This window comes from Cuculus canorus, chromosome Z, assembly GCF_017976375.1.
Source record: "Cuculus canorus isolate bCucCan1 chromosome Z, bCucCan1.pri, whole genome shotgun sequence".
Taxonomy (NCBI): domain Eukaryota; kingdom Metazoa; phylum Chordata; class Aves; order Cuculiformes; family Cuculidae; genus Cuculus; species Cuculus canorus.
In genome coordinates this window covers 24,362,457-24,390,371 of record NC_071441.1, presented here as the reverse complement: position 1 = coordinate 24,390,371, position 27,915 = coordinate 24,362,457, and the positions used below count along the sequence as shown (strand labels likewise).

Sequence of the window (27,915 nt, the reverse complement as noted above, 5' to 3'; positions counted from 1 at the left end):
ACCATTTGGCAAGTAATGGGGATAGCATTTGAAGGAATTCATGATCACTGCAATTAACAACTGCATTTGTTTCCTCTTCACAAACCCGTAACCGTCTCCAATGGTAACTGTAGATGGAAGCTAGCATCATGAACGATGAAAAGCACAAGGTATAGCATTTTCTCTTTAGCTTTTATATTTATATTTACATTTATATAATTTATAAGAACTTACTTAGATCACATTAGGCTTCAGACTACTTTATGGGCTCAGATGAACAGTTGAAAAACAGAAGTTCTGTTCTCAGCTCTGTGTGACCCCGAGGTGTCTTTCAACTCACTACATCAATATTCATTTTCCTGATTTACTTAAGATTGTTAGCTCCCTGAGGCAAGTACTATTTTTGATTTCTGTGCATGTAAACAGTTGCTAGCACACACCAGCATATAGGGTTATGTTATGTATTCACAGGAGTGTCTAACCAAAATGTAGTTCAATTTCTAATGAGCCTCATGAGTTTTACAAACTCTTAATTTCCACTAGTTTTTGGCCATTTTATTGATAAATCTCCCAAGTCATGGTCAGAAATTTTGAAGATGCTCCCTTTCGACATTCTCCCTGAAAACATAAGCAGTATAACAATTCTTTGCCTTTCTCCAGAAATTGAAGTGCTGTCTGCAGCTGGATATAAATCTCAAATATCCTACATCATCTGGACAAAAAGATAATAAGGGAAAAGTCCAGTCTCAGGTAAACGTTGCACAATCGCAGATAAGCATCAGCAAGTATTACAGATTTAAAAAGATGTATTTGATTGGTACTTCAGGTAAATACCATTTAGACCACATTGAAATGTCTGGGAATTGTTTCACGTTATAGCTGTGTTCAAGCCATCCTTGATGAAAAATATGAACTAAATATCACACTAAGTACTTTTTGAATCATAAGCAGAGTGAAATGTCCTACAAAGACTTGAACAGAAAGGATATCAGAATGCCTTATATTTATCACAGCTTTTTTTGCTGTTAATACATCACTCAATCTGCCAGTCAAAATTTAGGAGCCAAGGACCTTGTAATATGTAGAGAGAGCACAGCTTGTCTGTGATCCAGTGCCCACTTGATTAAGTTGCAATGGGACAGATATATTTCACTGGCAGAGTAAATGGCAAACCTTAAAAGAGTAAGGCTTTAAAAAAACTCATGAGAATTGGCATTGCAGTGAAACTATTATTGTGTTATTACTTTTTCACTGTTCCCATTTCCTCTCAGACTTCATTCAGGTTTGGATGTTTAGTGTACTGCACAGTATACAGTGACATGGAAGAAATGGTCCAGCAACAGATGACCGTGCAGAACACGTGCTGGCAGAGTCATTATGCCACAACAGAGGCTCCCACCAGAACACTGAGCAAGAAGACACAGCAGTGTAACAAGGTTTCTATAAATGTCAGATGGATCCTATTCCATAAACTCTCTTTTCAAACATGAAAAAGCTGTCTCGTTCAGATCAATGAGGTAAAAAGGGAGAGCAGAGAAAGGTCCTTTTTCTTTAGCCACATAGGATAGCTGACTTGTACACAAGCATCGTTGTACCACATGCAAGTCTACTGCAAAATCATGACTAAAGAGTTAGGGGTCTGGAAGTTTAAAAGTACAAAATACATTGAACTCGGAAAGTTCCTGAGAGTATTAATTGCATACCATTCAATTTCTTCACCATATAAGTTAATGTAGTAATCAAGACTCTTGCTAGCTCATTAGAAAATTGGACATGTCAATTAGTTTATCAGCTGTGTATTTGTCAATAGCATAAGCACATAGTTATAGATGGGTTCCATATAAAGCCTACAACAACACTTGCAAAAATATTAAGAATAAATATGCTGTACTATGTAAACAGGAACAGAGAAAACAAAGCTGAAACAAAGCCAGAAGGACAATATAAACTGTCCAAATAAAATCAATTTTCACACAATATATCAAAGAAAGAGAAGAGAAAGGAAAAGAAGATGATTTTGTCTAAAATTTGCAAAATTCACATTATGCAATAAAAAAGGGAAAAGAAATGTGGCCAAAAGAGCAACTAATCAATGAACTTTCAGAAGTTTCAATTAAATTCTGAAATTGTTCAGCAATAGAGCTGGTTGGTTGTTTTTTTTTCAGATAAATTACATCTAGAGACATTCAGATCAATTAATCTGAAGAACAAAAGCAGGAATTGAGGGGTTCCTTTAACAGCAGTCAGTGCTTAAGATGGCCAGAAGAAGATTAGAAGACGTGGGAAAACAATATTAAAATACTAAGCTAATGCACCCGGATGGAAGAAGGCACTCAGATGAACTCCAGTTAAACAAAAAAGGAATGTGCTTCTAAGAAATATTGATTTATCTTCAGGAAATTTTGATTGTTATGGGTTCTTTTCTGAAGTGGAAGAAAGGTAACATTGGAGAAGGGAAATAACACAGCAAGATAACAAGATAAAACTAAGGGTTACTAAATTCAGTAAAGTTGAAAGAAATAATACATTAAACTATTGCTGCAAATTTGGATGATGTTAGCAGAGCTGCATTGGGAACAACTTTGGCCTACAATGTTTAATGTGCAAACACGATAAACAAAAAATGGGAACAATATTCTTGGAGAAACATAATTTTCTCCCTCAAAAAAGTGTGAAGTACTTTATACACTCAACTGAGCTTTTACTTAATTTCAGTCAGATGCAAGATTCCTTTATTTTCCTATATCATTGTTAAATTCCACTGTAAGAGAGACCTTGTAATAGTTTAGCTAATTGGTTTATGACATTCCTTTAAAATCAGATATCTTGCAAAAACTGCAAAGCAGAAATCTTGGAATGGTTCATAACAGCGTATCTACCTGCCTAGAATTAAGCCTTATATTTCACTTATGTATATTTATTCCTGAGCACAAAACTTCACAAATCAAAATTTAGTTCTACAGACAATGACACCAACAGATGCCACAATCCAATGTAATTCTCCTAATGAGAAATTTATGTATTGTGTCTTTAGAGAACAAGGATAATATTCAAACTACCTCTGTTCACTGTGTAGATTCTAGCTGATTACATCAAGCTAAATTAAATGGACTTGTTTGGAAGAACAGATGGAAAAATAGTAGTCAAAACAACTATGGAGAAATAATTAAAGTTGAAGAATGGTGATTAAGATTATTATGGGGAAGATGCTTTTTCTAGATGTCATCCAGAGGTTGCAAAAGGGATTTTCCATACAAAGAAAACAAAGAAGGAATTTCCCGAGAAAAGAACTGAGGTGGTAGGAGAAAAAAACTCAGTAAGCATCCAGTACTCTGAGTGAAACAGCCATGAGCTATTTGGGATTAAAGCTGGTAGCTAGGCTCAATTGTGGTATGTGTTGATACTTCAAGGTAAGACCCAACTGTATATGCTTTTAATCACCTTCTCTTCCACTTATCATGCATTTGGGGGCAAAAAATTGTTTAAGACTTTTCATACCAGCTAGTCTAAGATGTCTTGTACGAGAAAAACATAAATCAGTCTAATAGTACTCAAGGAAAAAAAAAAAAAAAGTCTAATCTGAGCAAATAAATATCTAAAATACCTCTTCTGTAGATAATGTCATGACCCCATTCCAACAAAGGAAGATGTTATAACACTTTCATGACACTGTGCTATTCTACAAGAGTTAAGGAGATCAATTCTGTGCACATGTAAATGATCGTTTTCAAGAATTACAAATTTAGAGATTTTACAGAAAGTTAAAGCTCTGAAACATGCTACTTGGTCTGCTAAATCAATGGAACCTCTAAATTTTTAACAAGTTAGACCCATTCCTATTATCTCCTAGCAATTCTTCTGGAAAATGTGTCCCTCATTGCAGGGCCACAGTACAGCTAGGTGCCAATGCAGTCATGCTTGAAGTAATCTCACCAGCTGGTTTCACTGGAATCACTGGCGTATTGGGTTCTGAAGATGGCAAATTCCTACGAGCAAGCAATTACCATGGGAGAGATTCCTTCTGTGCTTTCTACAGAGAAAGAGATACGGCACAAGGAAAAGCATTGCTAACTTTTTTGATACAGGTTTTCCATACAAGGTCATATATCAGATATGCAGAATACCTACAAATTTTCTTCACTTATCCCAAAATTCTTGTAGTCCATAAAAGCAGATGAATGTATGAAGTTATCATTCTGCAGTTTTTTCACAAAAGCACTTTCAGAGAGTCATTCTAATTTCTACAGGCCAAGGAAACAGTCACACAAACATGCGTGTGTTCACCAAGACTGACGATTCCAACAAGACTCCTTTACCTGGGCTGCCTTCTGAGCTGTAGGGTCCAAATGTAATACCATTATCTGCTGCTTTTAAATTCATAACTGATGGGTATTAGATTGTTTACACTTTTTTTATCACCAGCTTCTTTGTTAGGCACAGTATTTATTGCTCCTTATCCAGGTATTCCTTCGGACATTGATAACTTTTTGGGATTTCAGCATTTGCACTTAATTTCTAAATAAATCAGCCAGAAAAATATCAAAGGATTTCCCATATGCATTACTTAAGCCATTTAAAATTTGACTGGGTAGAACATTTGACAGTATGCTGAATAAAGCACTACAGAATTTAATTTCCTGCTGTGGAAGTGGGAGTGATACGATAATCTAATGTAGTATCTCCTTGTTCAATATCCATAGTTTCTCAATCACTAATGCTTTAAGTAAAATCATTCCTTAAGGTAGCTGCTTCTCAACATTTCTCCATTTTTTCCTTTTTTTTTTTTTTAACATTAAGGCTGTTCTTAGTTTGATGGCACATTTTTAAAACAATTCTATTAATGGCAGTCTCTTTTACTGCATCTGTCTTCATTAATCTCCATTATTATCCTGTTACATGTCTCTAAAGCACTCAGTTCCTATGCAGCTCAGGGAGCAATTCACGTCATATATCATTTCAAACAGTAAATTATGACATTGCATTTCTCAGGAGAGTAAGAAAGCGAAAAAAATCCTGTGGTGAGATTTTTCACTTGCAGCCCTTCCTCAATACGCAACAGCAACCAGCATACATTAATCCAGCATCTGAGAGTCAGACTTGTTTGCATAGACTGTATACATAGATCTATTGTTTTTATATAAAACAAACAAGAAAATCCAATGAAGAAAATTACAGTTGAAAACAAAACCAGCATCATACAATCTTTTAAAAAGATACCTCATGTTAAATGGACTTAATATTTTATAGTTCTTAAACTTTGAAAAAAATATGGTTTTCTTTTCTTTTAAAGATGACTCTCAAATTTTTTTTCAAGTACAGTTTTTTCAAGTACATGAAAACCGCAAACTTCCTTTTCCATCGAATCTTTAATGTTAAATAACTTCCATCATTTTATGCATAACATTATTCATCAGGAAAAATGCATATACCATTGATAAAACTCTAAAGACATCTTTTAGACTACAGAAACTGTATTTTTTTTATCTTGTGATTTGTTTTGTATTTTCCTCAAAAACTACTGAATGTTGCAGACAGCAACTGATACATGTTATTGTTTCAGAAATTACACATTTGTATTGATATTTCAATCATGAATTTTGTGCTGCTCACTCTCTTCTTTATAAAATCACCTGACATATTATTGCAGTGAACACTGTGAACCTAACAAATTAGTATGTAAATACTGTGAACAGCATGAACCAGGGTGATTTTATTTTATTATCTATCCTAAGGACAACATGGGAGAAAACAACCATATTTACTCAGAACTCATAATCTCGCACTTACATTACAACTTCAGGTGTTGAAATGAGCCCTTAGGATTTTTTCCTCTTTTCTGATTTGTGTTCCTTCCATTAAGCCAAGAATTTCCACTCTAAATATAGAGTCTAGGTGCTGGACTGACAAACAGTGTTGGTAATGCTGTTTTGGTCCTCATTACAAGGCAAACCAGCCATCAGATCTAGGGATGAGCTCTGTGGTGACATCGGACATTTGACATACATGTTACTCACCTGACTGCGGTACATAGCAGTATAAAGGAAATAGGCAAATGGCAATTCAGTAATGGACAAAGAATAACAAAGAATATACATGCCATTTACAGGTGGGAAGAGAAGTCACACGATCACATAATACTGTAACCTGGATGTGGGAGAAGGAAAGATGCACTTGAGCAAAGATCCGAGGCAGTATGATAAACAGCGTATAATTTCTGGTGCACAAGAAAGACAGACTTTTAAGGGTGAAGGAATCCCTAAAACTGGAGGTTCCCACCCCGGGGTCCTGTAATTTTAACTAGAATACAGATGCTGAAAAGTATTATATATGCTGCAAAGACAAGAACAAAAGCAAACGTGATACACCACATATCATTACCCAACTGCCTTCTCCCACTTTCAGGTCACTTACCTACAAATCTTATCCTACAACACTTCTTTTTGCTAAAATTTTAAAAAATTGGTTAAAATTGTTCATCCATAACATCACTTGGTCATGAGAGCCTGGTAAAAGAATAAGGGACACGGAATTGTAAAAAAGACGTTAGCTCAGATCAAAGTGTTCTCAGGTGGGGACAATCAGGGATTGGGTTTCGATATGGAGTTCTACAACATTACTGGAGAAAATTATACCAATGGGAATCTTGTCACTACAAAAAGGCTAACTTTCCAAACACGGATAGTTCCTAACAACAGGATACCAAGAATTCTGAATGCAGTAGCTCAGTGTTCTTCCCCAATGAGTCACTAAAACTGTAAGGGAAGGGATGCCATCCATAGGGAGCTTGACAGACTTGAGAGGTGGGCCTGTGCTATTGTCACGAAGTTCAACAAGGCCAAGTGCAAGGTCCTGCACCTCAGTCGGGGCAATCCCAAGCACAAATACAGGCCAAGTGGAAAATGGATTTAGAGTAGCCCTGAAGAGAAGGACTTGGGGGTGCTGGTGAATGAGAAGCACAATATGAACCAGCAATGTGCACTTCCACCCCAGAAAGCCAACTATATCCTGGGCTGCAACATAAGAAGAGTTAACAGCTGGTCGAGGGAGGTGATTCTCCCCCTCCACTCCACTCTCGTGAGATCCCATCTGGAATACCGTGTTCAGTTCTGGAGTCCTCCTAGGAGAGGACATGGATCTGTTAGAGCAACCCAGAGAAGATGATCAGAAGGCTGGATGAACTACAGTACGAGGACAGGCTGAGGCAGTTGGGTTTGTTTAGCCTGGAGAAGAGAAGGCTCCAGAGAGACCTTATAGCAGCCTCCCAGTACTTAAAGGGGGCTTGCAGGAAAGATGAGGAGGGACTTTTCATCGGGTAATGTTGTGACAGAACAAGGATAATGGTTTTAGGCTGAAAGAGGGGAGATTTAAGTTAGATACTAGGAAGAAATTATTTACTGTGTGGGTAGTAAGCACTGGCACAGGCTGCCCAGAAAAGTCATAGATGGCCCATCCCTGGAGGTATTCGAGGACAGGTTGGACTTTGAGTAACCTGATGTAGTGGAATGGGTTCCCGCCCATAGCAAGAAGGTTGGAACTAGATGATCTTTAAAGTCCCTTCCAACCCAAACCATTCCATGATTCTATGATTCTATAATTTACTGCCCTAAAAACTTACATCTATATAGCAAGACTTAAAATCAACAAATATGATTATTTATATCTATGCTTTGAACCTTTTAACATTTAGGAAATCTGTTCTCTGTAAATTTATGATAATCAACATTAACTGTATGACAAACCATAAAATCAATGAAAGCACTAAGAACAATTAAGAACATGTATTCATAATACATATCTTGAAGAAACATGAGTAGCTAAGTAGACAGAAACATTCCTCTAACTTTCAGCTTTTTCTAGGGAAAAAACCCCAAACCTACATATTTCCATCTGTTTAAACAGGAGGTTATGACCACACATATATGGGTGATTATCTGCATAAAGAAGACAGAAAGATACAAACCATAACTATCAAATTACATTTGAATTTGATATTGGGAATGTGGCTTCAGATGTCAGCACTGCACCTTCTAATTAAGAGGAATGGTACAACTTCCCTAGTGGCATGTAATACTTGTCACTAAGAAACAACATCCCTTACCATCAAAGATAACAGCAATAAAAGGCTTTAGCATGTGCCTGCACTTCTGCAATCCTTGCAGCCCAATACGTATTTTGTATTAATTCTATAAGGCAATTTCTTGAAATTTAGTATGCTCTCATTTAGCCTACAGATTACACTCCGAAGTAGCAAAACTACTGTCAAAGCCCTCAACAGCAGAAGTAAACTTAGAAGTATTAGTACTATTTTTCCATAACAAATTTTAAAGCATCTCCAAGGAAAAAAAAGAAAAAAAACCCACCTACAACTAACACCACCACTGAGGCCTAAACAAGGAACCAGAAATGACAATGGAAGTCCAGTTTCTGTACAGAAAACAGCAATGCAGGAGAGGGTCATATTTGTTAATTAGCTGTTCTTTTAATGATCCATTAATATAACAAGATACATATTTAGTGTTAATGACCCTGTAATGTCACTGGGCTTATGATTAAAGTATCTTTTTATCTAAGCCATTTGCTTCCTGATTTTGTAGCCCCTCCTTTGCATGCATTTGCCAATTCTGCATGCAACAGGTATTAGCGCTTCTATCAGTAAGCTAGTATGAAAACACCACCACTGTTGTGCTTATATTGCACCTCTTCTGAAATAGTAACCTACTGATGTCTTCAGTTTGACAGAATGACAACCTTTGAGACTGACCAAGTTCATGATGCAGTGTTGTCATTTTAGGCAATTTATAACTAGACAATTAATTAACTATTACTGCTGACTATACTTCTATACCTGTTCCTGTTGTTCCTTCTGTGGACAGCAAAGTTATGCTCACATGACTATGTTGGACACTACTGACATTCTAAAACTATTCTGTTTGAACAGCATACATTCTTGAGGGCATGGCTGTCATCCAGGGGGACATTGACGGAAATCTGCCAACTGGAACAGCTGCCCCGGGAAGGCTCTAGGGGATGGCCTTTGTGGGCAGCAAGCTGAGCAGTGGCCACCCATGTACGTGAGCAGCAATGAGGGCCAGCACTGTCTGGAGATGTGAGCATAATACAGACCCAAGAGCCAGAGAAGGGATTGTCCCCTCTACACCGGGTTCATCAGACCTCATCAGAAGCACCACCCTGCACGTAGAGAAGACATTAAAAAACTAGGTGGAGGCTAGTGGAAGCCACCAATGCAGTGGGACTGGTGCCCCTGCCCTGTGAGAAGAGTCTGTAGGACCAAGGCTAGTTCTGGAAAGGGAAAAGATGGCTTCAGGGGCACCCAATAACATCCCCAGTACCAGTGGGAAAGGCCGGAGGAGAAAGATGCAGCTGATCTCTTCACAGCAGTGTGTGGAGGGAGGGTGAGGCAGCGGCACAAGCTGATGAACAAGAGGTTCAGAGTGGAGATAAGGAGGACAGCCCAGTGATGGAGCCAGGACTTGGGGAAGTCGGAATGTCTCCTGCCTATAGAGTTTCACTCTGTGACTCTGTGAAGGCTAAAGTAGCCTGTTTTGACTCCCTGGCTAAGCCTGGTCCTCGCAGGGACTGGGACTGCAGACCTCCACCGGTCTCTGTCAGCCTGTGCAAGTCCATGGGTCTGTGATTCTCATTGAGAACAAATGGTAATTACACTTGCTTTGGGTTGGTTTGTAGTACCTAGAATTAGAGTGATCCTGCCCCTCTGCATCTTTCCTGAGGTACTCGTCCACTTCTCTCATGCATTAGAATTTGCCTTGATGCAAGTGTCTACCCTAAATCTTCACGTGGTCACCTGGGGTTTTTTTGTAGTATCAGACCCAGTGCCTCTTTCTGCTCAATGCTTAATGCTTTTTCATTCATTAGTTCAATCAACTTCTGCCTCATTTATTATTTCCTGTCACAAAGAACATTGCATATTCCCTACACTTTCCCAATCACCTCTTTTTATTATTTTCCATGATGACCTAATTTTCTAATACCCATGTATTATCACAAAGTCTGAGAAGAACATAGTATATGATGCTGCCAAGAGCTACCAAAGAATCCTGAACATGGAGTCAATTGCCAATATATTGTTATTCATATCTACAACACCAAGTGAATGCAAATTGAGCAACTATGAACTATCATGAAGTTGATTTTACACACATGAGTCTATAAGAATTTAACAACACGATTTTCACTCTACTATAAAGTGCGCAAAGTCATTGGAGCTCGCTGAAGTGACTTTTCTTCCATTCTGTATGCCAAGGCTGATACCAAAGATATAGTACAAAATAATTTTGCTACCACCAATTTGAACAGAAATATACAAAATATTTTCCACAGAAATATGGAAATTTAAGCACACATGGATACTGAAGAAAACTAAATGACTGAGCTATATCTGCATATGATAATAGTGGAAATTTACAACAGTATGTTGAAATGTGGATTTGGTTACATACACCACCACACAAGCACATTTGTTAACATAATTAAAACATTTTTTGGAAGAGAACAGGTAAATGTCTGCAGAAGTCAGAGAAGACATATTCCTGTACTGTAAATTAATACTTTTTGTTAAAGTAGAAATTTAAATTAAAATGCATGTCTGTTTTCTAAAGTTCATAAAAGCCTATGCTATGTGCTAAGCTTAGCAGACCATCAGTTCAGAAACAAGGAGACAGAACAAATATCCATCCAATACATAGAGGGGTTTTGTCTTTACGATTTTTTCTTTTCCTCTCCTTCATTGCTCCTTTTCAAGCAATTTCATCAAAGTGGACCACAAATTCACCTTGTTGGATTTTGAAACCATGAAAAGCAAGTAGTTTTGAATGAATCATTAAAACTTTACTCACTATTGCAGACGATACTATACCTACGTTCTATTTCAGTTATCAGGCTTCAAACAAATCCACTTAAGACAAAGAGGTAGAATAAGCTGATTTCTTTTTAGGAGGAAGGAAGGGGAATGGAGAAATAAAAAGCTTATACGGCTACTTCGGCAATAAATGACTCCCATATTTTCATCTACGTAAGTTAAAATCAAAGAGAGAAAAATTCATACACACATATTCTACACTGTAAATCCAAATTCACTATACACTAGACACTGTAGTTTCTATATAGAGACAGAGTATCCAATATACCTTGCAGATCCTTAGGTATATTTTTTAACATATCTAAAAAATAATTTCATTGATTGGTTTAGATACATATATGGAAGTCAGAATGCTTCATCAATTTTAATGTAAAAAGGTGAAAAATCTTTAAACAACCTGTTTTATCACAACTCTGGTTTAAATCTTAGAGAACTGAAGGCAAAAATAAAAGTTTATCTCTGATGAAGGTAAAACAGCTGGTCAGCAACGCATGCAGGAAAAGAAGTTATATCACACCTTTCTTGCAATACAAAAATGCAAGAATTTTTTTTTTCCACGGGATGGGAATAAAGTAAAAACTATGATCATGTAGAATATTAAGCCTAGCATTTTCAGTGGTAAGTGATAGAACTGATTCTGAGTACTTAGACCACATCAAAACCATCTTTTGCTTGCCATAAATTCTCAATAAAATTCTTGGTCCATGTTGTAGTCCAGAAGCTGCACTACGGGAAAGGTATACAGAATTTGAAAACTGAATTCAATACACAAGGAGTGGTCAACAGATTTATTTCTGTGATCCATTACAGCATAGGGAAAACTCACCTCTGCATAAAACAAATTTTTCCAGAGGCGAGTACTATACTGAAAGACGAATGCCTTGAGGGATGACACCTCACCCTTGCTTCTTGTCCAAATCTCACTATCTTCTCATCCTACTATAGATTTATTCCTACCTCCATTAGAAATAGGAATGATAATAAATAACCTGTCTGTGCATTAATATTCAAAAAATAAGATTGTTTCAGTGCCCACACTATTTCATCTCAGGAAAAAGGAAGAACAAATGTTGTTGCTACTGAAGATCAAGTAGGAATGACACAGAGGAAATACCTACATGGAACAGAAATAAAACTCCTATTCAAATAGTTGTCTCTCTGTGGAATGATAACTAACTAATATTCTTTGGGTAAGACATTGTAGACATAAGATTGTACAAGATGATGTAAAGAAATCAATATACTTATTTTGAAAGTCTACTCCAACAACAGACTCTTTGTAGCAGGAAAGGAATTAGAGTGGATTGTCATTTAAAAGCTAGATACAATATGCCCTATGTCTCGGAGCAAAATTTTACAGATACACCCACATTTAGAACCTACCAATAATCTTCTGCTTCTTGCTTTACTAAAAGCCTGCAAAAAGTCTGGTATGATCAGACTGACAAATATCTTGTTGTAAGGCACAATGGAGTACAGCCAACATATTTGGATACAGGCCTGCACTACTAATCTGAAAGATACAAGTAAGGAAGAGAAGCCATAGAAAGCATGCAAGAATAAAACTGAAGCTGACTTGAATGTAATCTTCAAATGTGGATTTAATAAGAAAATTATGGAATGTTAGTTAAAAATACCAACAAATTAAATACACACAATGATTTAACAATTCAGTATGTGGCAACTGATTATTGAAACCACATTGTACTTAATGGTACTGCAACTGAGGATAAGCAATTTAGGATTTATTCTGATTCTGTGGTCATCCATTCACAGCTTTTCAAGTAATTACCATTTTAAATCTAGACATTGGGAGCACAGTAAATGCTACAAAACTGTTCTGTAAGCAGCTACTTGATGCTGACAACGTACAGGCTTTAGCCAGGTCTACAAAATCATTTGCTGCTTTCTTTACCTGAACATGTAAACATATGAGTTTTGTCCGTAGGTATGCTTGTACAAAGGTCACTTTTCAAATTGAACACCATCACTGTAAGCTTTACCAAAATTGGGAGATAAGGATTACATTAACAAAAAAGAGAGAGAGAAAGAAATGGAAAGATCTAGGGTAAAGGAAACTGTGAAGATGTTAGAACTTAAGCCTCCTCACTGTAAGTGTAAACTATATATTCATCCACCAGTGCTTTTGTGCTGATACTGAAATTGGCAGTGTTCTGCTTAACACAGTTCAGGAGCAGCAGTTTCCAAACCCCTTCATCAGTGTCCTAGACCAGAGGCAACTCAATAAACCAGGCCAGAATATGATGGCACACATGATAGCTTGGAAATATGCATGCATACAGACTTACTTTTAGGTCAGAAAACTAAATTTAGACTCTGAACCCTGCCAGTGCTTTTTCAGTAGCATAATTTTTCTAGGAATAATGCCCTGATGTAGCTTAGTGTGACCCAAAAAGGAAAAAGTTTAAGCATTTCTAACATTCTCTAGTTCCCCTGAAGTGCTACCTTTCCCTTAGATAGTCAAAGCTCCCTAGGCTGGATTTGCCAACCCTCATCCTCAGGAGGCAGCCTGGGCTCGTGTGAACAAGGATGGAAAAAAATGATCCCCCTTTCATTTGCAGTGATGCTGAGGGGCACTGACCGAGGGCAGAGGACTGCAAACAAAATCCCTGTTAACTCTAAGAGGCAGTGTTGATTCCAAAGTCTCTACGCCTACATTCAGTGCAGCTGAGAAAGCTCTGTATGACTAGGAAGCAAGAGAAGCATTCTTGAAAAGCTTGTGGTCCTAAAACATCACAGACCATAGTTCAAAAGTTGCCAGAACTGCAAAACTGAAAAAACAAGCTGTGACTTTTTCTTTTAGTTTGTTTCCGATAACTTGGTTGTGAGCATTTGCTAAAACATCTGCCTGACTGCATACTTCTGAGACTCATTTTGCAAACAAGGCATCTAGATAGGCATATGCACATTATAAAGGGGTACGTGAGTGTACCTGTATCTGCAATTAGCTATTTACGGCATATATGTATTACATATACATGTACACAGAAAATGAATAAAACTTACCAGCCTAACCTAACCTAACCTAACCTAACCTAGCTATACCAGCCTAACACAGAAATATGAAAGTATGAAGACTGGTAAACTTGCAAGCAGCTAAAGCTATGCAGCCACATATTTTACTAGTATGGTCAATTAATATTTATAGAATAGAAAATCAGCTAACATCTACCTGTGGTAGAAAAAGGTGTTCTTTGTCAAGGATGCAATGTAAGTCCAAGAAAAGGAGCCCTTTCCTCCGAATCATTTAAATGAGCTATGCGTTTCTTCATCAGTAGTGATTAAGTGATTATAGCTCTTTTCACTCATCCTTTGCCTTCTGTAGGACAATTTGAGGTGAAATTCATGACCTCAAGTAGAGGAGGAAATCTGGAATACCTCAAGTCAGATCTTTTATATTATTCTTTCACCTACTTGATACTTACCCATAACCCATTGTACCTTAATTAATAATTTCCATAAAAATATTATATGAATTTTGCCAATTATGTAAATAAAGGAATTACGTATTTTATCAAGTGAGACCTTAGGAAACAATGATCTTGAGGGCTTGCTTTGAAAAGCTAGAACTACACATATTTTGAGTGTCGTAATTCTTCTTAACTAATTTCCTTCATGAACTATTTACACTACAGTTGCAATTTGCAGCTTCAAAGGACCTTTATTAAAACGCACAGAAGTAGGACTTGCACATGTAAAGAGCATCCTCATAATGCATTAATACAAAATATGTCACTGCTTATTTGAATTAACTTCTTTTAAAAAGTCAAAAGAGTGTAATGAAAAAAAAGAGTTTCTAGTACTTAAGTGAAGCAAGTAGAGAAGCTACTTAATCTGCTGGAAAATTTCAGTTGTAGGGCAGAGGTATCTAGAACATACATGAATAAATTTAACTCTGTTTAAGTACTATGGTAGACCAAACAGTGTTTTGTATCATTAAACAAACAAGCGCCTAGTTGTGTTTCTATTTTTCATTTTCCTGATGTGGGCAAGGCTAGTAACTCAGTCTTTCTAAAAACGGCCTCCTTTCCTCCTGCATCAACTCCAGCACTAGATGCAGTCACGAGACAGTTTTGGCAGCTGTGGGACCTGGAATTAAAGCTTTGGAATGTAATATTTTGTTGGGTTTTCTTTTTTTTTTTTTCCTGAGGAGTAGTGTCTTAATTGGATTTCTAACAGAAAAAGAAAAGTATAGGAACATTTAGGGATCCAAAACATTCAATGGCTATGCCTCTATTTTGCAAACATTTCAAACATTTGTGGCAGAAAAAGATTTTCACTGAAAACAGTCTATGCTGAAAAAAAGTAAGTGGATGAGGAGTAGTCATGAATGTGGGTTGAACCACAAGTCAGAAGTTTTAAAAAATATTTTTTTAGAGATTGCTATAATATATTAAGGTATTTGAGAACTATCAATTTTGAGAAGAGCAACACAAAAGATGATGTTAGTAAGTCAGAACACAATTTATCAGCTAGTGGCCAAATGATGTTTCTGAATTTATGAAACAGCTGAGACAAGTTAAATGGAAGAAGATAATCCTCCCATCTCAGAAAAGTTTCTGTTTCACTGAAAAAACTGAAAAGGCTTCTCTAACCTCTAAAGATACAGAATTCTCCCACAGCAATGATGTTTAACCTGTGGCCTGGGGACATCCTGTTGTTTTAAATAAATGAAGTGCTTATGGCATGAAATAGAGCTTCACAAACCATGTTCCATCATGCCACACTGCTACAGGTGGTCTATGAGAAGTCTGTGCAGTAACTGTTTCTTACTACTTTCCTTACCACCCTACACAATGCCTCAGTTTGATCTGAGTCTCTGAGGACATTATTTTCCAGAGAACTCTTACACAATTCCTGGGGCTCTGTGTGCAAGTACAAATTCCAGCAGCTCTGCTTTAAATCCCCAAAATATTAGATCAATCTTATGGTTTTGTAAGGACAGAGTCACGATTTTAGAATATGTGGGCTGGTGGCAACATATGAAGGACTGTCTTAACTTACACCAGTGAGATCTACTCTCTACAGAGAGCAAATACAAGGTAAGATGAGTCAGAGAAGAGTACTTCCTCTCATCAAAGAATTTTTCTTTATCTGTCATGTCAGCAGTTGCATGGGGCAGGCGCTGTAATTCCTGCAGCCTGGTGATTTTCTGTCCCTAAGGAGCTCAAAAACTGGATTCTGCAGCACTGTTTCATAACCACTTAGAAATATGAAATCTTTAGCTAAGAGGCTGGGAAATTCCTTAGTCAACAGGCTGAGCATCGTCTACTGTTACACATCAAATAATCCAGAGTACAATTAAAAAAACAAAACAAAAAAAAAAAAAGTATGGTCACAAAACAGCATAAATTGTTCATTATATTTAAATTCAGAAAATTATCCCTTCCATCTAAAATGCATACACAACATGCTGTAAACAGTGCTTGCTTTCAATCTTACTTCACAATGATGTAGAGAAATTTTAGACAATAACTTTATCTCAGAATCAGACCTTAGCATAGAAAACTTTGGATCTAAGTTTTAAAGTAATTTCTCAGTACAATAGTTACTTCTTATTGAGTTGCCACAGGATTTATGAACCTTAAATAGTATTATCTGACTTTCAGGAAGAGATAAATAGGAACTTTAAGACACTAGCTCCACAGCTTTCTTTGAGGCTTTGTTTGCGCACTAATTTTGAAAAGCTGCCAACAGAAAAGCCTACCTTATGTTAGTCACAGGATTCCTAAAAAGAACCTAAGTGGGAGATATATTGGGAAAGTATGGCAAAAGAGGCTGTTTTCTGTGTCTCATATGTTAGAAAAACATCTTTGCAGTAGATTTTCGTGCTAGATACATCATGATCTGAATTGAAATTACAGGAAAATTATTCCTTTGAATTGAGAAAGATTGGTCCTGAAATATAGTTTGTGCTTTCTATCCTGGAAAACTATCTCTGCCTCTGCAACTCTGTGTTTGTATCACTCCAGACAAGCAACTTGTAGCTTTTTTTTCTGATACTTTAGTAATCACACACTTTGCTCTCCTAGATGCCTTACCTATTATCTTCAGTTCCATAGGCAAAGATCATAATTGCATGAGGTCAATACTTCCCCTCTGAATTTATTGCTATGTCATGTGAGGTGAAATGAAAAAAATGGGTCCTTTATGTCTCAAACATACTACTCAAGAAAAGTAGATGCTTTTGATATTAATGTCTGTTACTCTTTGAGTCTACATCGATAAAACAGGAACAATATCCTGTATACGCGACAGAAATTAAGGGAAACAAATTCACTCATATTTAAGAAATAGAAATTTAGAGTAAGTCCCAGAGAAAAGCCCTCATTGAAATTAATGCTTATCTTTGAAATAAAGCCTGCGTAGCACACAGTAAACAAGCTTTGAGACTGCACATACAAGCAAAATATTTTAGGCAAAATACAGAAAAGTTTCTTTAAGCTGTTCCAGACTTCCTGTTCCCTCCCAAACCAGTGATGGGGAGAAAATAGTATGCGCTTCTGTAGCTGAAGATAGGTTTACAAAGAGATCAGGTTGGAATAAAAGTTTCTTGAGCCATACCTAAAGGAAGGCTGCAAAGTTGTATTTTCTGTGCAATATTCTCTCAGCATATCTGTGGTTTTCATAGATACAGAGCTGCACAGAAAGAAGATCACAGGAACGACACAGCATCCTTGTGAAATAATAATAAAGAAAGAACACTCCCTTGAAGTCAAATCCATGAATAATTTGCAGTGTACTTTCTGCTTATGTGAACACAACTGTGATAGACCTAGAAACAGGCATAAACCAGCACAAAGCAACAAATAAATTCACTGGTACCAACAAAACAGTAAAAAAATGCTGCATAGTTTTAATGAATAACAGCTGCAGTTATATCTCCTTGATAAGTGGATGGAGGTAGTGGAAGACCAGCACTCTGTTCAATGAATCTTCATTGTCCTGGCAAAAAAAAAGCGGTTGTTTGCTACAATCCTGAACTGCCATAAAATGACCTTCAGTGGTAAAACAAAGTGTTGGGTTTGCCTGCTATGAAATCTCTTTTAGAGTTCTAAAGCATAAAGGATAATTTGCCTGACAGTAGCTGTATTAGCACAAACACAGTGGATTGTATAATGCCCACACTCCTTTAGTTAACTGGATTCTTTGACTTGAGCTATAAGACATATCAAAAGACATCCTTCCTATCCTTCCAAAGTTCTAGCTCTACATGCTCCCACCAATGATAATTACCTAACGTTGACTCATGCACTAAGAAAGTTAACTTTAGCCATTGTCATTGGTGATGAGAAAAAGTTGATTTGAAAGGAGGCAAGTATAGCTCTGCTATCCCTTAATTATTCTAGAATCACTTTCCTTTTCTCCTCCTGTCCTATAGAGCCTTTATTTTGAACTTTAATCCCTAAAATACATCACCAGTTCATGGTAATATCAGACACTAATGCACCACCACTTTCTGTCAAACCACAATGCGCTAAACATCATAATACATCAGGCCTTGAAAATATCAGACCTATAAATTTACTGCAGTTTAAAATCAGCTGGCTTGCTTTATTTCATATTAAAGAATGAGTAAGCATGACATCCAAGTTCTTTACTTCATTGTTCTTTCTTCAAAACCATCAGAGAACTATCTGCTAGACAGACCTGAAACAGATATCTTGCCAGGCTTATAGAAAAGAGAGTGAAAATATATTTTTCATAAAACTGTTCTCCTTGTTAGTTACATTCCTTTCTGCATTTCATAAAATTATTTTTTTTCAAAACACTATTTTTTACATGAACTGTGATTTAACTTTACTTATTCATATTTAATAAAAAATAAAACTATCTTTGCATGTACAAGTCAAACAATGGTAAGAAATTAGACTGATGAAATTCTGAATGAGGGAAATTTTCATTAGAAAGCAAAAGACCAATTTGTTCTTCATTTGAAAAAGTCTGTCCTTAAAGCAATGAAACCTCATAAGCATTTGACACATCCTATGAAAAAGCCCATTTACATGGATTTTCCAATATTTTTAAGGTGACATTTTTATGAAGCAAATTTAATTTTGTAACTTTCCATAAGTGGATGAAGCAGAATGAAAGATCTGTCACAAAAATCCGTATTTCTGCATGCACTTCTGATGAAATATTTTAGAATAATAGAAGATTCCTACCGGATCTTCTGTTTTGTGGTTATTCAGCAAATCAGATAGGAAATCATCATGAAAACTTTCTCTCCGAATCAATGTAAATTCACGTAGGAAAACTGCTCCTTGATTTTGGTCCCCATAAACCTAGAAGGAAAACATAACATTAGGAAAAGCTACTTTAATTCCTTCAAAGACACATTCATAATATCCAGATATACAAGATTGGAAGATTAAAATGTCCATTAATTGTTCTTTGCCTTCCTTTACTAAATTTATTCTAACCTGTCACCATTGCCATTAATGCATTCAATATCACTTAGCCTAATTTTACACTTACTGTTTTCAAGTTTAGAAGATATATAAGCTACTTAAGAAACAAATTATTTCATCAGTAAGTGTCTAACCAATACCTATCAAAACGTCCTGGGTACTATTATGGCGTTCTTATAGTTTTGGAAATAACTAACGACAACAAATCCACATCACTCTTCATGTACCCACATCCTTTTTCAATTTGGTTTTCCAAGCCAGAGAATGATAATTTTTTTCAGGTATAAAGTAGTTTTTAAATGTTGGAAACCAGTGAAATATCAAGGATGAGTGTTTACATATTAACGGAGTGTGTTGCTTTTCATTGGACTGCATATAAAGAATTCCACTACAGCTGAAATAGCCATAAAGTTTGTTAACAACCAGAAACAGAGAGCACGTTATCAACTCTAGTAGATTTTTCAGTTTTCAGCAATACGCAACATATTTTGAAGGTGATTCAGCTTGAGAGAATAGTGTGTTTCATCCAAATGGATAACTAAGAATATTTTGTACTTTAGTATTTGGCCCTAGTAGGAATTAGGCAAGTATAACAATCATAAAGAATTGATTTATATGAGACACTGATTTATCTTCCTAGAAAGGTATGTGAGATACACATGCCTAGTAATTGTGGAGTTTAGAGTTCCTGGTTGTATTTTTCTGTTTCTCCATCCGAAGGACAAGACACTATAATCAGAAATGGTAGATAAAGCCTGCTAGTGATACTCTTTTTTTTTTTTTAAATAAAAATCATAGGCAAATCATTATCTTGCAAATAAAAATGTCCCTGGAATACCTGATATTTCATAACAGCATTTCATCCCAAGACTGGCAAAAAGTATTCAACAATAGAAGTTATTTTAAAAAAAAATCTGTAGTTTTATTTTACTTTTAAGCACCAGTCTCTACTTCTGATTTTAAGTACTTAAAGTCAGTAAATGTAATGATAAAATTATGATTAATTAGGTTTTCTTATAACTTCATGCTTCTAATTTCTGAATTTCTACACAAACAGTGTAGAAAATATTCACCCTCCTACTTTGCCTGTTTTGCCCCAATAAAAACATACCCAGATTCTGTAAAGTCTTTTCCCTGTAAGAACTTTCTGTTACTACAATTTCTAACTGGTTTTCAAAAAGAAATCAAACCTACTGAAGTACAGTGGTTAAAATAAAGATTTTATAAAGAATCCATTTGCAGTATCAATAATCTCAATCAAGTATTGCTAAAAACTTAACTATTTACTGTATCAATATTAATACTTTCACTGCTGATAATTACACTGGAAGGAGGTAGATGCCAGGGGCACTATTCAGGAAGAACAGACCAAGAGAGTCAAATAAAAAGGCATTGGGAAACCGAGGATGAAGAAATATGAGAAATAAAAAACATAGAAAAGCAGTAATAAAATATATTTTTTCCCTCAGCAAATCTGAATCAAAATTTTGAAAGAAAAAAAGGTGAGAATTGAAAAGCATGCAGCCATCTAAAAAAGGCTATTTGCCTTGACTACATTGTACACTTTTTCATCAGCAGTTCCTCCAGGAATCACTGTAATTTATAGATCTGCTGGTGAAACATAGTCCTAGTAGAGCATGGTCATACTGAGAGCGCTGGAACCAATCAATTTAATAAGAGTATAGGTAAATTGGATTAGCATCCAGAAAGAGTTTTGCAATTTTCAAGTTTCCTTAAAGACTTGGCTAGATGCATAATGCTATTTCATTCTCTCAGAAAACAATTATCATTGTAACACAGCCACCACATCTCTCATCTCTGTTCCTTCAGTTAGGTCAGTCAAGTTTAGAAAACGGTCTCTAAAGAAAGTCAAGTCAACTCTTCATAAGCAGTGAGCAAACAATACAAAGAAAGAGTGGCCTGGCAGAAATCTGAGCCTTAGCAGTAGCAATAACCCACTCAAATATGCAGCTTTTCAAGAACATGGAAACGACATTGGAAATGACATTTCACTGATGCCCACACTAAGCTCAGCAGCATAGCACCAAAGTTTCTCAGCATGAGGAACCTATACAGCTATTCAGTACCCAACTGACATCGCAAAGAAGATTTTTATGAAGTTCAGGTGGGACAAAATTCCAGCAAAAGTCCAAGCAATAACATTTTTCTTGGTTTGGTTTAGTTCACTTCTTATCACTCTTAGAGCAGACTTGTGCCATTACATCCAATGGTGTGGTCAGAAATCTTTGAGGAATCAGGCAGATAAATACAGAATTAGAAAATAGAAGACCTAAGAGAAACTAGAGGGTGGAAAGACCTCTCTCAGCCAGTGGAGTAGAAGTTTTCTGGCATCTGAGTACTGTCCCACTGTGGAAGTAGCTTCACTAACTTTGCTGTGACCAGCAATAAACTACTAATAATTATTCGTTAGCAAACTGTAATAGTAACACTTTGCTGAATTCAAGAGGCACAGAAATACAAACGCAGGCCATGAATCTTATGCAAATAATCATTGGGCCTTTGATAGCACCTTTCTCAGCACAGAGGCTAACGAATTGCAAAGTGTCTCACTCACAAAGCAGAAATAACAAATTTGCCCTCAAATATTTATAACTAACTATTTGGGCAAATCCTAGGTGCAGTTTCTCCATTGAAGCTCTTCTTGTTTTGGATATTCAAAGCCCAAAGCACTAACATCCAAATTTGAGGGGAAAAAAAAATCTGCACTGGTTCATTAAAAATGCTTTTCTGACAAAATAATTTTAAAAGTCAGGTTCCTTAAGCTTACTGGTTTGTTGTTTTTTTCTGAGAGTCCTTGAGTTTCTTGACAATGAAAATGATTACTTTTTCTTAGTAGTATTTTTAGGCATTAATCTCTTCACAGAAACAAATTAGAACATGAGGCAAATTATACAAATTGAGGTATTAAATACTTGAAAGGTACAATGACACAGTGAGGGATGTGGAGTGCAGGCTTTTAATAAGGCAAGTTATTGAGCAAGTCATTTTTATTTAGCTCTGCTAACAACAATATTTCACTTTACTGCCTGCACTCTTCCAAATATAACACTGCCACACATTTATATGCATGAAAAGAGCTTTATTTCACCTCAGCCCTACAAGACACAATCACTCACATAAGAAGAAAAGGCATCCTAGAAGACTCACGGGTGTTTCTAAGCAACTGATAGCTGCCAAACGAACTTGATTAGAAATGCTGGTGCCTCAAGTAAATGTTGAGCAAAATCACATAGGGAGTTCTGAAATAAGGAAATTATCCTCATTACCATTGGTCTTCCATCGTTTTCTGCTCCAGTTTTGATCCAAATTTTCTTTTTCTTAATTCTCCAAAATGGAATTAGGATAGGTAGAGAGGTATACAAGACCAATATAGAAACTTAGAAGCAGTTATAGTCTGGCTAAAAATCTGAATTCTGAAAGCTATTTATCTTTACCAATGTTCATGTAAGAACTGAAAACACACAGAAATTTTACAGCCTGATTCTGCCACTGTTAATCATACTGAGCAATTTTAATTCCTTCATAGGGAGCCAGAAAGCTACACACAATTTTAAATCTATTCTGTATTCTTACTTGTGGGAATTTCTTGGTTACGGGCACACTATGTTTTTCAGAGTAACACATGCAAAAGGAGACCTTTTTAATTAAGGACATCACTCTCCAAGTGCTATGTCTCTGTATTACACATTAATACACTGGTCCTTCAGAAACTGTGAAAATTTTCTGAACAGATTTTCTAGGTTGGCATAGAGAAATATGCAGGTTCAGGTAATCAGAGAGGTTGTATCAATGCATTTGTAATAGGGTTGATAATTTGAAGTCCTTATGGTCAGGAAGTCAGCTCTTGTTCTAAATGGAAGACTAGAAGAATCTATGTCTAATGTGGATTAAGAGGCAAGGCAGACTCCAAAACAAACAAAAAAAAAAATGTTATTTTTAAGCAGAGGTAGAAATAGCTCCAGCTTTGATTTTTCATTCTCTTTTACCATTCCGTTCTCACAGATTGAACTAGGGCTATGAAGATTACTGTTCTCCCCATGAAAACTCCCTTTCCTTCTATAAAACTTAATTCTGTTTTGATTCAGTCCAAATAAATGGTTATCTTGCTAAAACAACAATTAAGAACAAAACAAAAAAAGCTTTCTTTTCCTTTCATTTTTGTGAGGCCAGACAAGATTATTTGTTTCATTTCTAGGCCACTGTAAGAAAATGAAAGGAAACTGTGGGCTATCGGAATAACTGCCTCAGATGAGAAGGTTAAATTCCCAGTGACCCCATAGCCCAATGACAAATGTGCACATGGGTGTAAATAGCTTTCACATGAGCACCTGCATTACTGACAAGCTGGACAGTCACCTACTGGTAGGGTATCACTATACAGAAAACGCGAACATCAGTGAGAAGGTAGGAGAAAACTCAAGCGATCGTACGTGACTGATGCAGCCACTGCAAGCAGAAAGTCTATAAGAAAGCAGTCAGATTCTTGGGATGATCTCTGTTTTTTTTCTCTCATCTTCAATATTTTCTCTCATCTTCAATTAATCTGGAAGAAGTACAGCATCTCTACTTAAGGTAGAAGAGGCTGTACCAGGTTTAAGCTAACTGTTTTCAATGGTATTTCTTCCTGTCTTTCCTGTCATTCTGGTTTGAAGGGGAGCTGTCTTTGCTCATGCAGAATTTTTTTTTTTTTAAGATCACTATTAAAGGTTAGATTCCTAGCTTTCCATGACATAGCTAGTTAGCTCCCATTTCTTGCCTTACAACTCTTACCTTTCATGACTCTTATTCTCAATTTGTTAACTTTCTATTAAATGAAAGAAAAAGTTGTCTAAATCAACCCTAAACCAGCATTTTTCACTACTGCAATATCTTCTTCTGACACCTCATTAGGATGTCCTTGGCAGGATGAGTCATATGCCAGAAACAAACAAATAAACCCTTATGCCTCTGGAAAACATTTCTTTCCAGAGACCTGAGTAAAACAATATTGCTTTCTGATTCCAGTGTTTCTGAATACTGATGATATTATTGTTTCTGAATTAACAGTCTGTCTCTTAGGAAACTTGCTACTGTTTGTAGAGGTTTTGTAGGTTTAGAGTTTTGTAAGGGAGAAGGAGGTTCTTATTGGGCTTCATTCAAGGTATTCACAAAGTGCCTCTAGATACAAACCCAAATAGCACTTTATTTCCCAAGGGAATGTTTTATTCAATGGTGAAATGTTCCCACCAGAAATCTTTTTCTTGTCTTGAAATATATTTAATCTTTTTTTTCTTTCCTCCCTGCCTTTCCACAGACATTGAATTCCTGATTATCTTAACGGTAATGCCCTGACTTCTTTTAAAGCTCTGTGAAGGAAATATGGCTTTGTGCTAATTATTTTCAGTTCTTAAACAGGCACAATAGAAGAGTCTGGTTAATGTATTCATTGAAGGAATTATTTAAGGTCCATTTCAGTATCTCATTATAAATGAACAAAAGAAATAAAAAGTGATTTGCACTCAAGAATTACTGCATGAAGTGTCCCGCAAACAAATCCACCAGCTACTAACATCTTGGACAGACCTTAGCAATGACGGGGACAAATTTGTAAAGCATGCACACGCCTACACTTGACCCCTAGTGTACCAACAAGGGAGAAAGCCAATATGGCCCCATTAAATAGAAAGCCAAAAATGCAGAATGCACAAAACCACATAATTCTCCCAATGACAACCAACTTTAGCCAAAAAAGAAGGCAGGAGGGGTGAAGAAAAGAAAGAACAAGAAAAAAAGGGGGAAAAAATAAAAGGGGAAGTCACATAGAAGCAAACAAATTTAATTTTACAATTCCTTTTAAATCCTGCTGCTTAGAACCCTTCTAGCAGTAGTTAACACAAAACGCACATATGTTAGAAAACTTTATGAATAAAAGCTGGAACTATATTTTAGAACATTATCTAATTTCTCATTTATTAGATACACCAGAGATGTTTAGATGAGTATGACTCATGCTCCTCAAGAAACTTCTTTTTTAAAAAATAAAAAAAACTACTGTGGTTTGGGGAAGATTGTGTCTGAATTCACGCCAGATTCACTTTCCAAAACATGCCAAACAAATACTATTGTTTAAAATACTTGAAAGCAGACACACAAATTGCTATATGACACACAATTACAGGAAATCAATACATATAGTCTGGAGAATTCATTTTATATCACTGTTTCATTGCCTCACTTGGTTGACTGTCAGCAGGGAAGGAATGGTTAACTCCACTGTCATTTTTCAAAAGATTAATCAATTTTAAAATGGTTTGAATCAGTGTGTGCCATGTGAGAAAGTGGACAAGTAAACAGCTTCAGAAATCATTCTGCAAGCCTCAGTATGTTCCTTAAACAATGTACATTGTTGCTGACCTGAAATATCCTCCTAAAGGCTGGAATAGACAACAAACTATGCCAAACGGCATGAACAAATAATCATATGGCATAAGCAAGATCAGTAATTTCCAAACGCTGTCTAATCAGGAGTACTTGTCTTCAAATTATTGTTAGCATGAAAAAAAGTAGAAAACAAGACTTACCATTGATTTGCAACATATATCCTAATTAGCTGTACTTGGATTATCATGATTTATTGCACTTGGTATTTTCATGTGTGAGAAAAAATGCTACTAATACAATTTATCTGGTAATCAAATGATAACAGTATCTACAGCAAGCTAGACACTTCAAATAGCCGATCTAGATATTAGAAAGCAATAGCAACACTATCTTTATGATCTGCAATTAAATCCATTAGATTTCTATAATATTTACTTTTAGAATAAAGTATCACAAATTCTATTCAGTCCAGGTGAGTATGATTTCAGCTGGTTAGCTAAACTACCATGTCCATCAATATAATGATATGCTTTGTTTGTATTTTGCTATCAGATTCTTAAGTTTTTGTTACAGCTTGCAAAATGTTGAAAGAGAAGTTAGGATTTTGTCATGCTTCTGAAATATTAAGACATCCAGTAAGAAAAACATAAAAATGAATAGCTTCATAGCATAAGATTCTGTGTAAATCTTTCCACTGTGCTTGTCCTTGTATTACACGACTTGATTCATAAATTCTGAGGAATCTTTTTCTTCACAATGGTTTTATGTCCTGTATTTTAGTTTAAAAATAGATTTGATGAGATTTGTAATGCTCTCTGCCAATGGTAAGACTGTTTTTAATAACTTCAGAGTCCTGTTTAATTCTGAACAGTATGTGGATATAGGATTTTTTTTTCCCCTTGGGGGAAATAAAATAGAAGCTTTGTCTTTATAGGGTTGGAGGTTTCCTTTTTTATCTCTCCATATTTAGTGTACCAAACCTCTGTCACATGTGTTATCAATGAAGTCAGTTGGGTCAGACTTGCAATCGGAATTTCTAACTTCTCTCAGATCTTTATGCTATAATAAGGAGCTGAGTGGTTTCTGGAGATAATGATAGCAGGGCTGAATATTTGAAACAAACTAGCAAGTAAAAGACCAGATATCCAGCTGGAATAAATTAGCACAACTTAATTCAAACTACTGATTTATACCAGCTGAAGAATTATACCTGCTTCAAAAAATACTTTTTTTTTTTTTTAACCACCCTAGGACTTTCTAATTATTTGTTCATCCTTCCATACATCTTTCTGGCTATAACGTGTAGCAACGTACTATATATCTAATTCACTTTTCAGAATATTTGAGATTCTGTTGTCTGAGTGTGGTGCACAGTGACACAGCAGCTGACCAGTGCTACAAACTGGAATACCCAGCTGGAGAACATCCTCCCCACACCCTCTCAGCTCACGGAAAACCCACTTTCCTCCTTAGCACAACAACCAAGTTCCGCTCCACAACCTGTATTACCTGGTGTTCCCTATCTGTGCACACTGTGTTGTGTTCCTACAGTCAATAATCAGAAGATTTCTAACATGAGTCATATTCATTTTGTGGAAATTTGAAGCTTGTTTCATGTTAGATACACCTTGTAGTCTCATCAGATGGTGTTTCACAGCATTTCCAGAGTTTCATAGCATTGACAGTTAAAGCCTACATCCGTTATCACGCTATACAGTTTCAGACAGATAGTTCCTGCAATAAGGCATAATGTATTCTGCATCACAAATAAATAACTTCTAGATGAAGGAAAATACATCTTTTAGAAGAAGTAGCCAGTCTCAAAATGCATCACATCACTTGATGATTAAGGAGAAATAATATCCTGTACTAGCAATTGTAGAATATACAATATACAATATTGTACAATATACAATAGAGACCGTCATTACACCCAATTCCTTCTTAAAACGCTTTTCAGTGCAGCTTATTACATCTTGCTGTTTAAAATATGGTACAGGTTAACCGAAAAAAAAAAAAAGTGGTATATATGAGTGAAATACCAGCTATAGAGAGTATAACATCCAGCAGCTACTTAGAGCTGCTAGAAGATGACTGCATGTTTTTAAGACTGAGGCTTAGAGGCGAAGTTCAGCAGCCAACAGAGTCTGCACAGAGGCAGACAGAGCAGAGAATTAACCAGCCTTTCAGTAAGCTCCCAAATGCCTGCCATGAGGCTACTCTGAG

At 36.2% G+C, this 27,915-nt stretch overlaps 1 protein-coding gene across 3 annotated transcripts in view; it reads right to left on the bottom strand.

Annotated features, from left to right (window-relative positions):
• Positions 1–27,915, bottom strand: part of ADAMTSL1 (ADAMTS like 1) — a 391,465-nt gene that overhangs the window by 279,576 nt on the left and 83,974 nt on the right. For all 3 annotated transcript variants that reach the window (XM_054053917.1, XM_054053919.1, XM_054053918.1), the window contains exon 2: positions 19,063–19,182. In XM_054053917.1, the coding sequence (XP_053909892.1) occupies positions 19,063–19,182 (120 nt within the window). The remainder of the gene's footprint in view (positions 1–19,062; positions 19,183–27,915) is intronic.